General features: G+C 37.6%; 1 protein-coding gene across 1 annotated transcript in view; it reads right to left on the bottom strand.

The window, feature by feature from the left end:
• Nucleotides 1-631: 631 nt before the first annotated feature.
• ZNF652 (zinc finger protein 652) overlaps nt 632-16,463 on the bottom strand; it is a 110,310-nt gene continuing 94,478 nt past the window's right edge. The window contains exons 3-6 of the mRNA XM_058284021.2: nt 15,159-15,306; nt 14,698-14,813; nt 14,057-14,201; nt 632-5,719 (exon numbers count right to left, since the gene is read on the bottom strand). Of these exons, the coding sequence (XP_058140004.1) occupies nt 5,208-5,719; nt 14,057-14,201; nt 14,698-14,813; nt 15,159-15,306 (921 nt within the window). The 3' untranslated portion in view covers nt 632-5,207. The remainder of the gene's footprint in view (nt 5,720-14,056; nt 14,202-14,697; nt 14,814-15,158; nt 15,307-16,463) is intronic.

The raw sequence follows: 16,463 nt of genomic DNA, 5'->3' as shown, positions 1-16,463 counted from the left end.
TTTAATAAACCAGAGCGCAATTTTAAAGTAATTTGACTAAAATAAAATTACGGGTACAACCTTGTGAACTGTTTCTTTGGGAGAGAGGTATGTGGGAAAGGGCATAGCAACAGCAGTGCTCAGGATCCCTTGATTAGAAGGGGGGGGCATTTAGGAAGACATAAGATGAGAAAAAGATGCTCAAAAGAGATACTCAGTGATCTTTAATTTGAAAGGAATATCCAAGGAACAGCTAGTTTCTGGGGAAAGAGAAGAAAATGAAGAGTAAGATAAGAATCAAATCTTTCATCACTAGAAATGTAAAATGTAATGAAATAAGATACATATAAATAAAAGTTTAAAATATCAACTAAAAATTACATGAGAGAACAAAAGAGAAATATGTTCAAAATTCTTGTCCAAGGTTTTAGCTAGTCGGTAGACCTAAGCCAACTGGAATCAGAGTGAATTCCAATACTCATGGAGAATGAAATAATCAGAGGTAGGATTTAGACCAGGAAAAGGATGTTCTAGGATGCTGGCTTTGTGAAGGCACTCAAGAACAGAGTGAGAGAGACTGAAGCTGCAGTGAGATAATAGAGGGAGGTGCATACTCACTTTATCTACCATAAAAAAAAAACAACTCCAGGAATGTTGTGACAATACATATATTATTGAGTAATACATAGAGTAACAGGGAAGAAATCCTTTAAGTAGTTTCTTACAACGATGTAGCTTCTACTTATGGAACAAGAAAGAGATGTTTATTTTCTGGATATGCAACTCTTCATAATAGTTTTGACTTAGAGGGTGAATTTGATAAAAGGTACACTATCTGGTTCTTTAAACAAATTTACCAAAGCCAAAGATTCAAAATTGGGACAACCAAGGATCTGATTTTCCTTTGAATCTTGCAAAACCTATCCTCTAAGATGAAAAGATCTGATCATAAATTTTATAAAAAGTATAGAGAGTATAAAAGTACAGAACTGTGAAAATGGATATATTGATAGCAACTTTTATGGCTTCCATAGAAAGTGTAGAGAGGATCTCTGGTTTGCTTTATCGAGGTAGTGTCCAGGGTTGGAAGGTCATCATTATTTTTATGATCAGTGCCACAGATGACAAGCAGTTTAGCTAGGGTGCTGTTATTGCATAACGATGCCACTATCTCTAATGGCTTATGACCTTTCATTCCTGAAAAAAGGGATCTTTTGGGAAATTTCCTATCTTTGTTTATTCAGGCAAAGGAAAATTAGAACCCAGTATTTACTTGCTCAATTTCATAAGTATGAAGAATTCTGATTGAGTTTTTTTTTTTAATGGTAGATACTTGGTAATATTCCTAAATATAACTATGTAACATAACCTATTTTTCATCAAATACACCCCAGTCTATTAAGTGTTCATCACATGGATCAGCAATGCAATAAAAGTTGTCTTTTCTATATAATAGCTCAAACAAAAGTGTTTCTCAGTTTTTTTGTTTTTGTTTCTTAACATTAAAACCAACCTACCATTCTGTAGTTTACTGACTGAAATCTGCAAGATGGGGTAAATTCTTATATATCTGCAATAAATTTCTATCTCAACTTCATCTTCTCACAATTTAAAACTTTCAGTGAAGTAAAAATGAAACTAAATGTACATATCCATTCAACAAACATAAAAACTGAAAAGGATTTCAAGTTTGTATACTAGGGACAATCAAATTATAGGGAGAGTTCTAACTACCATAATAAGGTACTTCCCAACAAAGGCAAATTACAATACAAAGATAGTACAAATATGGTAAGGTCTGTGCTCAGTCATTAATTGAGAACAGTTCATCTGAACAACAGACTATCAGAGTATATGTAGCTGATCTGCAAAGGTTTTTTTTAAAACTACGGTAAAGTTTTGTGTGGAGACCTCCCCTGCTTGCTAAATATAAGAATCAAATCACTCACAAATATAAGTGGCAATGAAGCCTCATGCCTTTAAACTGTTCCTTTATTCAGATTTAAAAATCTAACTCCATATGAGCCTATCTGACTCAATTTGGTAAAGCAGCAGCCTTTCATTAAGTCCAAGGAAGAGTTTATATTTGAATAATAAATCTGTAAAAAAAATAGAAAAATGGGGGAAAAATGCAATGTCAACTCAAGTCCTTCGAATTGATGCAAGCCTTTGAAATTCAGTAAAATTAAGAGATAGACTCAACTGAAAGCAATAAATGCTGAAATGTGGCCTTTGTTGTCTTTAAAAGAATTTCATAAGTACAGAGAACTCAAACTCCTCCACAGTTCTTTTTTCATAAACTGGTAGCAAGTACATAATAAAAGTTCTGAAGAATTTACAGGGTGCTGGTAGCATATGTGGGAAGGAACACACAGCAAACACAAGGTTTAACTTGTTAAAGGACCTCCACCAAATTTCCAACCCTGAGTTTGAGTCTGGGGCATTTTAAACCTGATGTACATATATGTTTAAGGCTAAATCCTACAGTTCTTATATTCAGAAGCATTCATGATGTGAATATTCTTCATGCATTTAATTATTCACATTTAATATGACACTGATAAGAAGTCATTAAGTTCTGAGCAGTTTTCCTGAAGACCACGATTCCCATGTCAGGGAAAGTATTTTGATCCAGGAAAACAATGGAAGTTTTCAGATTGTTTCACAATACATTTCACCAAGAATTATACTGTGTGACAATGCTGAGTTCTCTTTTATAATCCTTTGTGCTTCTGTTAAGGATGATGGTGATTATTTGCTTAATACTTGTTTTTCTATGTAGCAGATGTTTTCTTATGGCTATAATCATTTAAATGCAAAATCAAAGATAACTACCTGAATTTTCCAGTGTATACTTATAGTACACCTCATGAGAAGATTGATTCAATGGTCTCAAGTTTAGATTTCAGAATTGATGCCTAATACTGTAAATTCATTTCGAGCAAAATAAGGTAAAACCAATTAACTAAAATACAATTTACATTTTTTTCCCAAAATCATTTTAATATAACAGGCTTGACCATGAAATAGTGATATGCCTACATAAAAATGTAGATTAACAAATCTGTCATGGAATGCAAAAGAGATTGTTGGGGGAAGAGGAGGCAACCACAAGCCATTAACAGTCATAAGCAAGAAATTAACTTTCCTTATTAGCTTGGGTACCTGGATTCTCAAAGAATGTACAAAAATATTAAAAATAACATTCTTTAAAACATATCTAAAACAGGAAGAAAAGTATGTATGAGATACTTTTCTGCCTCATTATCAAATTTCTTATGCTCATAATAGAAGACAAAGGAAGAAATTTGGAAATATTAAACCAAAATGCTAATAGGGATTGTGGTATTTTAAAAATAGGGCCTTAATCTCAATTGAAAGAGCTCCATTTTCCTACCACAGAGCTAATCAGCAAGAAAAGTCCTTGAAGCATAGCTGTACATTTTATATTAAAAATAAATACAAGTCAGGGTTCTAAATCAGGCAATGACTTAAGGGCCTGAGGAAAGAAAGAAATGAAGGAATTTCAAGATTAAAAAGTGGAAAGAGAGAGAGAGCAAGAGAAAGAACAAGAGCGAGAGAAAGTAAGAGAGAAGTAGACAGAAGTTTTCAGCTATACTGAGTCAGGTCTAGATAAATTTGATCATTTACCCATAACCCACATGTTAGCCCTTCTGTTTGGCCTTCCCTGTAACAAGGTCCTGATTGATCACACTCTTCTGAATTCCCCAAACTTGAAAGTAACTTGCATAAGGAAGGGTATTGGAGGTGCTGCTCTCCTTATCACCCATGAACGCTGGTATCACAAACGTATTTGCAGAAGACAGGGCAGCGATACTTAAGTTTTCCCTTACCACAATTTAAACTGTTAGAAAAGCTCAAAGTTGTGGATATAGCTGATGAGACAAGAGACATTTTAAAGCTCATGTCCAATTTGTGTTCTCATCCACACTTCTCTTCAGCCACTTTGAGCAACATTATATGCCTGACAATAAGGGTTTGTCATTTTAATTTACTATTTTATTTTCTCCTAACAATTCTAGAAAAATAAAGCAACCTCAAAATAAGCAGTGTATTTTATGAGACTGAATTTGTCACCCCATAAGAGTTAAACATGAACACAGTTATTAAGGGAAGGGAGATAGATGTGACAGAGATGAAACAATCTTCACTACTTTATCTTCTTGACAGGGAATGGCTTTTTTATTTTCAAAATGTGCAAGCTCTTAGGTGACTTCTGGAACGAGATCCAACCCTCTGCCAATCACATCATTTAACTCTAACTGAACTAAATGGAACCTGGAGAACAGGAGCATGTCAGTGAGCCTAGAAGGCATTGAGTGCTAAGCAGATTCAAAACTACCAAGAACTTTTGTAAAGTTCTGAAAGCAAAACCTCATTTTTGCAGTAACCTGGTCTGGAGACCCTCTCAGATACATCTAGTCTCTGAAGCACCTTTGGGTTGTACAGATGTAAGGATAACTCCGAACTAGAGAAGTTATATGAATTTGTAAGAATCACATTTTGATGATTATAAAATTTTTTTTCTATTTTTACAACATAGGTCCAGCTACACTGAAAAAATTACACCGCTTATTGAAATACATTTCATTTTAGAAATAGACTACTAAAGAAGTCTATACAAAAACTCTAAAATAATTTCTGTAGTAAAATAAAGAGTGCATTAGGAGAACTACACAAAGAAGAAAATTTCTGTCTTTCTTTATAATGCTTGATATACTGTGATACATGGTGGCCAGCTCAACACTGTAGCCAGCACCAAAAGCCAAAAATAATTCATTACGATACACAGTGATACAATTAATGCTCTGGATTAATCTCACAGCCTTCCCGATTAGTACAAAGGAAACCAGGCCTATCCCCTCTTTGAGGAGAAGTCCAGGATATAAAAGCAAGCATACCTCATCAGCTGATATGAAATTATAAAATTCCACAAGTCTGAGTATTTGAAATTTATAAAAGTCACCAGAAAATGCAAGCAAATTGGGCTTTAGTCCGGTGGTTCCCCTGGTTTAGATGACAGTTCCCTCTGTGAGAGCATGGTAATCTTCTTGTTCATTCCCTTGGATCTGTTGATTTACCAGAGCTCTTGGTGGAGGCTGAGAAGAGTCTGACAGCTACAGAAATGCTCACTGACTCCCTCTCAGCAAACGGCACACATGGGAACGTAACTCTCTTCCTGGAGAACACACTTAAGGAGACAGAGGCTAATGGTGCTGTGCTGAACTGTTCTTCTCTGCCAGGTGCCGCAGGAAGTTGTCCTCACTCTGGCCTCTGTGATTTAAAGGCTCGCTCTTAAAGAGAGCTGGAGGTGGGGGGAGGTGAGGGACTGGAGGTATGGGGAGGTGGTGTGGGTGGTGAGGATGTGGGTGGATGTGAAGGTGGGAGAAGGGGTGGGGGATGGGCCGAGGGGGAAGAGTGCTCACAGGGTTCATGTTGATTGGAGGGGCTGGGGTGCTGGGTGTATTCACCACAGAAGGAACTGGGGTAGCTGGGGAGGTTGTAAGTGGAATCTGGACAGCAGGCGGCACATTCACGGGGCTAGTCACCCGAAAGCACTTCTCCTTGTGGGCCTTAAGCATGTTGGAGAAGCGGAACCGCTGGCCACACACATCGCATGGATAGGGTTTCTCGCCTGTGTGAGTTCTGCGGTGCCTCTTCATGTTGGGGCGGCTGGTGAAGCTTTTGCCACAGATTTCACAGATAAAAGGTTTCTCTCCTGAGATGAACAAAGACACAAAAAAAGTGATTAACATATGAGGCAGTAACTATTCCTCATATTGAAAAAAGGAAATTACCATTCCTCTCTCTTACTGCATATTATATTCTAAGAGTTATAAAGGAGCCCCCCAAATTTGGAGCTTACCAAATTAGAATAAATATGAGTAAAACTTATATACAACCTACCATCCAGCTTGGTTATTAAAAAAAAAAAAAAGAAAAAGAAAAGAAATAAGACACCTACAACACTGATCCTTCACATCTTACGTGAAGAGTTGGTCAGATGGCTTTCCTGCACTCAGGGGAACTAACAGCACTGATGAATTCCTGCCTTCACATTTAGGCACCAATGGCTGGCATTCAACCAAAAGTAAGACTGGAAATGTCCTGTGGAGCGAATCAGTCTCTACATGTCTATGCATACATAATCCTTAGTATGTTGAGAAGCGGACTTGGCCCAGTGGTTAGGGAGTCCGTCTACCACATGGGAGGTCCGCGGTTCAAACCCTGGGCCTCCTCGACCCATGTGGAGCTGGCCCATGCGTACTGCTGATGTGCGCAAGGAGTCCCTGCCACGCAGGGGTGTCCCCACGTAGGGGAGCCCCACGCGCAAGGAGTGTGCCCCATAAGGAGAGCCGCCCAGAGTGAAAGAAAGTGCAGCCTGCCTAAGAATGGCGTCACCCACACGGAGAGCTGACACAACAAAATGATGCAACAAAAAGAAACACAGATTTCTGTGCTGCTGACAACAAAAGCAGCGGACAAAGAAGACGCAGCAAATAGACATAGAGAACAGACAATCGGGGTAGGGGGGAAGGGGAGAGAAATAAATAAATAAATCCTAAAAAAAAAAAAAAGACACAGAGAACAGACAACCGGAGTGGGGGTGGGGGTTGGGGGGAGAGAAATAAAGAAATCTTAAAAAAAAAAAAATCCTTAGTATGCAGCTTATTCTTTGGTTTTTGACTTGGAAAATATTGACCTAACGCATACACTGCAGTGTTTCTCAATGGGCGTGCTACTCGCATTTTCTGCAGAATTCCTCATTATGTGAACTGTCAGGCACACTGAAAAGCATCCAGCATTCCTGGCCCCTGCCTATTAAATGCCCTCAAGAGATCTGGACAATCAAAAATGCTTGCCCACCATTTCCAAATGTCCCAGGGTATAAGAGGGGTAGAGGGGGTACTGCTCCTGGCTGTGAACCACTGGATCAAAAAGTCAAAAAGGAAACATAATCTCATAGTTCTAAGGGCACTTAAGGAGGAAATGAGCCTTGGGTTCTAAGGGCTTACTTTTTTAAGCTTCCTAACTTATTTTACTTCCATGCTATGTCTGATTGCTTCTCTACTGAAGCTAAAGAGGATAAATGAAAAGATTTTTGAACACATATGTCCATATAATCATGTCATATGGAATGCTGAGGTGAGGTGTGGAGTATCTAGGTACGCGTCAGGATCATATGCTTGTATTGATCAATTCTTAGAGTGTAGCTAGCGTCTTTAGAGTAATTTTTGCCACAGGAGTTTATTGTCACTTCAATTATTGCTCCCTTTCCTTCCAATAAGTGTGTTTATTCTACTCTATACTAGTAATTATTCTGTCCTAAGACTTACTGTGTGCTGGCCACTGTTCTATTAACCTTGGAAATTTCCATAACAACCCTATGAAGTTAGTATTGTTAAAAGGAAAACTTTTCATGCAATTTAGGATCTCAAAGCTTTATCAAGCAATTCATGAATCAGGAAGTATCTGTTCCTTACAAAGCATCTGAGTCTTACAAAGTTGGGAGCAGATATACATTGATTAGTATGGTATGCTTGTCCATACTGACAACACTGTAGGGTGCATTTTATTTTTGCAGAAAGCCCTGTACATCAATTGTTTTATCTTCTGGAAAATCCTTTCTCGGAAAATCCCTTCTGCACAATACCTTGTACAGGCTGCCATTTTTATTTTACTTAACAGTGTGTTATTATCCCTATTTGACTGACGAGGAAATTAAGAAACAGAGGTTAAGACACTTGCCCAACATTATAAAGCTAGTAGAAAGCCAGGATTTAAAACTCTGTAGTCTGACTCCGAGGTATGACACTTCACACCTCATACCCAAATGCTTCATGCTTTCTGCATGTCTGCATACACAAGGAAACACATTCTCCTCTGGGAACTCTTCTTATATCCAGAGCAAACACCTCTTTACCTATATCATAGTCCTTATTTCTTTTTTTCACCTTCTCATTCTAGCAGAAAACTCACATCTCCTTTGCCCTCTTTCATGGAAACCAGAATTTTTCTCACTTCCCTGAGAGATCAGATTGAGGAATCAGGAGGATCAGTTTTCTCCTTAACCATTAGTACTATTTTCAGACTATCATAGAAATGTTATCTTATCTTTCTGCTTTTCATTATTCATTCACTGCCACTGCTAGACTCTTCACTGCAATTCATATTCATTCTAGATAAGTTCTGTGCCCAGCTTGTTTTCCGTCTTTTTAATTCATCTCTTCCAATCACTGAAAACTTGAAATTCTATATAAAATGGAATTGGTTAAATAAATTATGGTATATTTATGTGATGGAAAGACCACTGAAAACAATGTTATAAAAGTAAGATGAAAATAAATATTAAGGGAAACGGACTTGGCCCAGTGGTTAGGGCGTCCGTCTACCACATGGGAGGTCCGCGGTTCAAACCCCGGGCCTCCTTGACCCATGTGGAGCTGGCCCATGCGCAGTGCTGATGCGCGCAAGGAGTGCCATGCCACACAGGGGAGCCCCACGCGCAAGGAGTGCACCCGTAAGGAGAACTGCCCAGCGTGAAAGAAAGTGCAACCTGCCCAGGAATGGCACCGCCCACACTTCCCGTGCGGCTGACGACAACAGAAGTGGACAAAGAAACAAGATGCAGCAAAAAGACACAGAGAACAGACAACCGGGGGAGGGGGGGTTTAAATAAATAAATAAATCTTAAAATAAATAAATAAATAAATAAATATTAGGTAAAACAAGCAAGTTTTGAAAATGTATGCATGGGTAGTATCCACCTTTAAAGAAAAAGTCTGCTTAGAAAAAGTATGGAAAGGAATACAACAAATGTTACTAGTAATTATTTCTAGGTAATGATGATGTTAACTTTACTCTTTATCCTTATCTGTATTTTCTGTTTTTCTAAAATAAACGTGATTTACTTGTATAATAAAATGTTTTAATAACTTACCAACCCTCTTAACCTCCTTCTCCCCACCCTTGACTCTCCCATTCTCAATAGCCATATGGAAATTGAAGAATACCTATATCAGAGGACCTATTTTTTTAATAATTAAAAGTCTAGTATGAGCAAACAATCTCTACTTGATTTATTAGTCGCTTTTTAGGTACACTAGACAGTTTACTTGTGAATAGCATATATTTACTGAAAGTTTATTGAATGTATGGCCATTGAACTTTCCCTTACATAATGTTCAAACCCCAAACCCGGATCTCTCATTATTCACAGATGGTCTCATTTCCTAATAGTGTTAAATGGTTACCATTCCCCTGAAACCTCAAGATTACACTGAGGCTGAAATACAGAAGAATCACAATGTAACATTTGAAATCTACAACCTGTACAATGTTCCACACTTCAAGCAAGAGCTGGTAAATTGGGAGGCTGGAAACTGTAGTAACAGATAAGTCCACTAAAGAAACTAGAACAGCTCAACTGTATCAATCAATATACCTGTAGACATGACCTGTTACCTACAAATAAAGCTAGTCTAATTGTACAAAACAGTATTATTTTGAGTCTGAAGAAAGAACACTGTAAATGAAGACAGAGAATCTACAGAGAAGATAGAAAAGAGCAACAATTTGGCTAGTTGTCTCTTTCATTAAAGCATTCTAGTTTGTTTAGTATGAATAATCTTGAGCGGCACCAGAAATCTACATATTTGTATTCTAACCTAAAGCTCTTTCTTGAGTTTGAAACACATGTTTTCAAACTGCCTACTGGTTATCACCGCTTGAATATCCTTTAGATACCTCAAAACTAACAAGTACAAAATGAAACACCATCCTAGCTAGCAAACTGGCTCCTTCCTCCACTATTCTTTAACTTGACAAATGGTACCCAAGCCCCAAGTGTGGGAATAACCCTATATTCCTCTCTCCCACACCACTCATATCCAATCATTCAATAAGTTCATTTGACCTTACCTTGCCTATCTCGCTGATTTCATCTACTGCATATGTAGTCTAGACCATGAAAATCATTCACTTGGATTACTGAAACATCCACATGACTGGTTCCACCATCTCTCTTCTTGCTCTCCACCCTCTAATCCGTTCTCCACAACAGAGCCAGAGTAAACTTGCAAACATACTGTTGTGTCACAATCTGCTTAAAACCATTCAAGAACTTCCCACTTGCTGAGACCCTTCTTCCCTTCGAGTCCCTGTTCAGGCACCAGTTGCTGGGCTTCCCTTTGGGCTCCACGTTTGGCACCAATTGCTGAGACCAGTTCAGCGAAAGGTTGGCTCAAAGGGAAGGCAATGCAGAACTTAAAGAAATAAAGGACTGAGAGAAAGACACAAGAGAGGAGATAAAGATAGGACCAGGGGACTCACAGCTTCTGGAACTGAGAGCCTCGACCCTAGTTTCCACATCATATTTACTGGAAACTACCAAGCAGCTGTTTGCTATCAGAAATGCAACATCATCTACAATAACAGGGAACAACTGCAACATATATAATAAGTAACAGGTCATACTAAGTTCAAATACAATTTAAACTCTTTTTCCCACACCCATTGTCCAAACTCTTTTAAATGGTGGATGGGGTTCTTGGTGATCTGGTTCCCTCTTACCGTTCTTTCTTATCAGATCTTAGCATACTCCCTCTTCCCACACATCCATTCATCAAATTCCAGCCAACTTCTTTCAGTTCCACCTACTTACTATGCTCTCACTGCAAAAGTTCCATTATGGTTTGCTTGTTACCTCAAGGTGACTACAAAATTCGCTTTCCTTCTCTACAGTTATCTCTTCTTCTAGTGTCCTCTCAGGTACTACTGCCATCCTCATTTAATAAACTGCTAGTGACAGGCAGAGCCTGTCCACAGTCCAGCTGTTTTCCCAATTTAAATTTGTACAAACAATATTAAACCATTTTTCATCTATAAAATTAGCAAGGATTTTATTTAGTATTAGAAAGAGTTGGGGAAATGAGTAGTTTCATGTACAGCTGGTAGGAGTGTATGCAGAGGGCTATTTTGCAATATACTCCATAAATCTTAAAAAATGTGCATTATCCTTTTGCCCTAATAATTCCATTTCTAGGAATTTATCCTAAGTAAATAATCATGGATGTGTTAGCCATAGTTATTTACCCCAGTGTTATTTATAACAGTAAAAAAATTGGAAACAGTCTAAATATCCAACGGAGAACTGGCTAAACAAAATGGGGGGTGGCGGACTTCACCCAGTGGTTAGGGCATCCGTCTACCACATGGGAGGTCCATGGTTCAAACCCCGGGCCTCCTTTACGTGTGTGGAGCTGGCCCACGCGCAGTGCTGATGCGCACAAGGAGTGCCCTACCACGCAGGGGTGTCCCTGCGTAGGGGAGCCCCACGCGCAACGAGTGTGCCCCATAAGGAGAGCCGCCCAGCGCGAAGCAAAGTGCAGCCTGCCCAGGAATGGTGCCGCACACACGGAGAGCTGACACAACAAAACTAAACACAGATTCCAGTGCTGCTGACAACAACAGAAGCGGACAAAGAAGAAACTGCAGCAAATAGACACAGAGAACAGACAACGGGGGGGGGGGGGGGGGGGAGGGAGAGAAATAAATAAATAAATCTTTAAAAACAAAAAAACAAAATGGGGATTAACATCCTTTACAGGATTTACTTTATAGGGTTGTTAAAAAGATTAAATGAGATATTGTATGTTAAGCACTAAAGATAGTGCTTTGCATACATGTATGCCTACTGTTACAGCAAATTTACAAGGTGGAATATTACTTAGTCATTAAAATAATATTGTTGGGGAGCAGATGTAGCTCAAAAGTGGTTGAGTGCCTTCTTCCCATTTACAAGGTCCCAGGTACGATCCCTGGTACCTCCTAAAAACAAACAAACAAACAAATGAAAAAACCAACTCTCATTGGGGAGCAGATGTAGCTCAGTGGCTGAGCACCTGTTTCCCATGCATGAGGTCCTGGGTCCAATCCCTGGTACCTCCTCATAAAAATTACGTTAATGACATAATACAGGAAATAAAAAAGCAGGTTATAACACAGTATAGACCCATTTTGCTTTATTACTACATACATGTACACACATACATTTATGCATAGTATATATCTATATGTGTATTTAAAAACTAAATAATTTTTTAAATCGGTGTACATCAAAATGTTAAGTGGTGATCTCTCAGTGGTAAGATGATTTTATTTCATTGTTTGCAATTTTCATATTTTCTAATATGCTTTAATGAGTTTTTATTACTCCTTTAATGAGATGATTAAAAATTTAAGTGATTTTAGATGATTTTATTTTAGATGACTTCAGTGTTTATTTATTTCATTGTTTGCAATTTTCATATTTTCTAATATGCTTTAATGAGTATTTATTACTCCTTTAATGAGATGATTAAAAATTTAAGTGATTTTAGGTGGTTTTATGCCTTTATAAATTATAGAAAATGTTCAGCTTGCCTATTTGGTCAAAGACTACATAGCAAATTTTTATTCAATAACTATAATAATATACACTTTGGTTTTATATTATGGCCATTTAAGAGTCTGAAGAAAAAAAGAAGATTAAGGGAAAGACAGAAATGCAAACAGAGGGAGGAAGGAATGGAGAAAAAGACACGCACAGGGAGACATGCAGAGAACAGGAGGTGAAGGCAGGTGAAGAGGCTTACATGCCCCAAAGTTCTCTTCAATAACTATAATAATATACACTTTGGTTTTATATTATGGCCATTTAAGAGTCTGAAGAAAAAAAGAAGATTAAGGGAAAGACAGAAATGCAAACAGAGGGAGGAAGGAATGGAGAAAAAGACACGCACAGGGAGACATGCAGAGAACAGGAGGTGAAGGCAGGTGTAGAGGCTTACATGCCCCAAAGTTCTCTTCAATTCTTGACAAACGTTTACCAAGCATCTATTATGTGTGAATTTGCAGACTTTCTGCTTCAAAAAAACTTACATTCTGCCTGGTTCTGTAGTTTCAGCCAAATAACAACAAAAAAAAGATTCCTTAAAAGTGACTTAGAACTAAGAGCCTATTCAAGAACTGTGAAACTAAAAGAAGAGAAACTGTTAAATATTCTGGTTTAGCATGCTATCACGTTGGCTATGGCTTCAAAGTTACTTTTTGAGGTTTAATTTAACTTATTAACTTCCTCTCATGACTCTTCATCTAGTCTAATCCTTAAAACCTGAAGGGGCTCTGCTTTGAATGGGAAAGAAGTCCACCAGGCAGGCATTTTCCTTTGGTCTTCAACAGAGAAATGAGAGTTAATGAGATCCATCCACCAGCAGTTTCCTCACCACGAATTAAAAAAGAACAGTAGGTTAAAGCCAGATAATCTCTTGTGATTCTTTCCAGCTCTGCTACTCTGCAAAGTAACAGAACCCAGTATCTCATGATTAGGTTTTATTTAGAAATCTGGAAAATATTTTCAAGCTGTTCAATTTGTACATAACAGTTAATTCCACAACATCAAGTTAAGACTGAGATATAATGATGTATTTATAGGGGAAGCTATTATCTTAGCCAGCTGCCCAGAAGCTGGATAATCAAAGGCTTACAGAGATTCAAATCCATGCTATGGAGAATATACCCTGAAAAGTACAAGGTGGTTAAAATATTATTTAACCTCATTTAATGAATGTATTCCTGAAAGGAGTGAATTCAGGTTAACTCAAATCCAATCAGACTTTAAGCATATTGGGAAGGTCTATGTAAAGCAGTCAGTGCCCTCTATCATTTAAAGGTCTATATCCTTCTGAGAGGGCTTTTCCTTAGAAAAATAACATGTACACATACACAAAACCATTTTCATACAATTTTAGGCAGTCCTGAACATGAGGTGAACAACCCACTGTTTAAAGGAATCTGCAGTTTAAAGGCATCCACAAATAATCCTTTTGAAATAAACGGATTTATGAAAGTCTAATTTCTCAATGTTATAAATTGTGTTTTTATATTTTGGTTTATTTAAAGTGGCATTTTCACTTAGAAAGCAAATTTGTGGTTTAGATTTTTAAATAAACAGACCCACAGATGATTATCAACAAGCACTTGAGACATATCTATACCTTTCCCAATAAATTCTTACCAGTGTGTGTTTTCATGTGTTCATCGAAGTATTGCTTCATGTTGAAGTCCTTGCCACACCACTGGCACATGAACTGTTTGTGCCCAATGTGGATGCTCATGTGGGAGCGCAGCTGATACTTGTATTGAAACCTTTCGTCACAGTTCTGCATTGGACACAGTGGAGATTTTTGAATGCCAAGCACTGTAGCTTCACTTGAGCCCACCCAAATATAGCCTCTGGGATTAGGTTTATTTTTCATACTCAAAATAGTATCACTACTCTTTCTGCTTTATATCTGGTGAAGTTGCTTGGGTCAACTGTTTGCCTTTTTTATATTTATGTTGCTGAGTTGTTATTAATAAAGAGGAAATTTCTCATATAATTACCATTGACATAAACTTAAATTCTCTGAATCTCAGAGAAAAGAAAAATAACTCATTATGTGCTACTCCCAAATTTAACCTAATCTAAAAGAATTGACAGTGCATTAAAAATGGCATTTCTCAATCTAGCCATGAAATAACACACAACCTCAGTGCACATCTGAAGGTTTTGTGGAAATGCAGCTTTGCGCCCTGTTCAATAGTACATCTCCTTCTCACTGCTTTGACATATATACAAAATACTAGCCCCAAGGCCTGGTGTGGCACATTCCTTACCTCACACCTGAAGGGCTTCTCTCCAGAATGCTGCAAGGAGTGCACCTTGAGTGACATACTGCGTTTGAATGACTTTCCACAGGTTTCGCATGTAAATGGCATGTCTTTTGTGTGTGCTGCAACACAGAATGCACTTATACTCAAAGTAAGTCCATGAAAAAAAAATCAAACTGGAAAGGATAAATATCCTACTGTAAGGCAATAAGCCATCTTAATTTTCTGCACTCTAATTTGTGAGGCTTTCATATTAATGTTCTGAAGAGAAAGTAACAACGTTGAAAGAAAACTGGGTATAGATGACTATCCCAACCAATATGGTGATGCTTACAGAAGATATGTCACATTTTGTTTAAACAAATCAAAACTAAGGCAGTTCCTCATATCCTGCCCAGTCCAAAGTATAAAGAGCATAGCAAAGAACATGAGAAAATTATAGGTATGAGAAAAGCAGAAAAACTTACCAACCATGTGTTTCCGTACATGAGCCATGGTATAGAATTTCTTCTCACAAATTTCACAGGAAAATTTCTTTTCTGCATATCCATGGACAATCTTGATATGTTCATGAAGGGACCAGAGTTTCTTGAATGATTTGTTACAGGAAACACACTGAGCAGGATGAAGAGAAATAATCTTTATTTACAGAGGCTTGCAGATAGCCGTTATCTGCCTAATGGCAGATGAAATGGGTGTGCTTTTGATTCATTGCACAAAGCTAGAACCTGGACAAAAGCTATTCCCTCCAAGGAGTCCAGACTCCAAAAACAACATCAATATGTTCTATTTTCCAAGATGCATCTTGGGAATACGAAAACAAAGGCAAAAACCAAGATAAGAAGAAATACAGAGGTTCCACCAACATCAAAGGATTGGCTGCTTTATCAAATTAGTATTGTGTGTATGACAAGAATCTTCAAGTTTTTTTTTGGTTTGTTTTTTTTATATAAGGATTACCAAAAATAGCTTCTTCCTACTCATGGGTCACTATGGGTTTTCACCAGAGAACACAAACTAATTTTAAATTAGCATAAGTAAAACCAAAACATAACAAAATACATATTAGGGGTTATAGATCTGTAGAGGTATAGAAATCTTTTGGTACCTTAGAGAATGCATTTGGAGCCTTCATTAATACAAATAATTGAGATTTCATTCCATTTTCCCAAATCTAATTTATTCTATTAAAAATTTCTCCCTGGTAAAATTTAATGTAACCTCTTAGTTATTAGTATCTCTCTCCCTTTTCCCTGATAGCCCGGTTCTAGATCTGTCTTACATAAACCTACAGGAAACATGTACCACTGTCTACCTAATTCCTTGTATTATGAATCATTAATAGCCCAAAATATCTGGTATAAAGTGTACCAAAATAAAATACTTCTGGATAAAGCAAAACAAAGCCAGAAAGCTCTTGGTAATCATCAAACCCCGGGTTAGTTAAGGGAATGTTAGTAGTCATTGTAAATAAAGATCCTTGACCATCACTGTTATCAGGAAACAAGAGACTCTGGGAAGAGTTAAAAAAGCTAAGACTCCAGTTGGATTTTGCGCAGAAAAAGAAATATTCCTATAGGCCATTTGTAAGGTAGGGTTTAATCTTTACTTGTTACCACATCATGAGAATTATAAGAATAGGTAAGAACAAAGTACATTGTTCTTTAAGACTGTGAAGAGAGTTCATTCAGCAGAATTCACAAAACCTAAACAGAAATGTAAATGTATCATGGAGAATAGTGAAGAAAGTCACAAAAAGGACTTACTAAAAG

This window comes from Dasypus novemcinctus, chromosome 21, assembly GCF_030445035.2.
Source record: "Dasypus novemcinctus isolate mDasNov1 chromosome 21, mDasNov1.1.hap2, whole genome shotgun sequence".
NCBI lineage: Eukaryota > Metazoa > Chordata > Mammalia > Cingulata > Dasypodidae > Dasypus > Dasypus novemcinctus.
The sequence above is the reverse complement of the archived record's forward strand: the minus strand, read 5'-3'. Positions and strand labels throughout refer to the sequence as shown.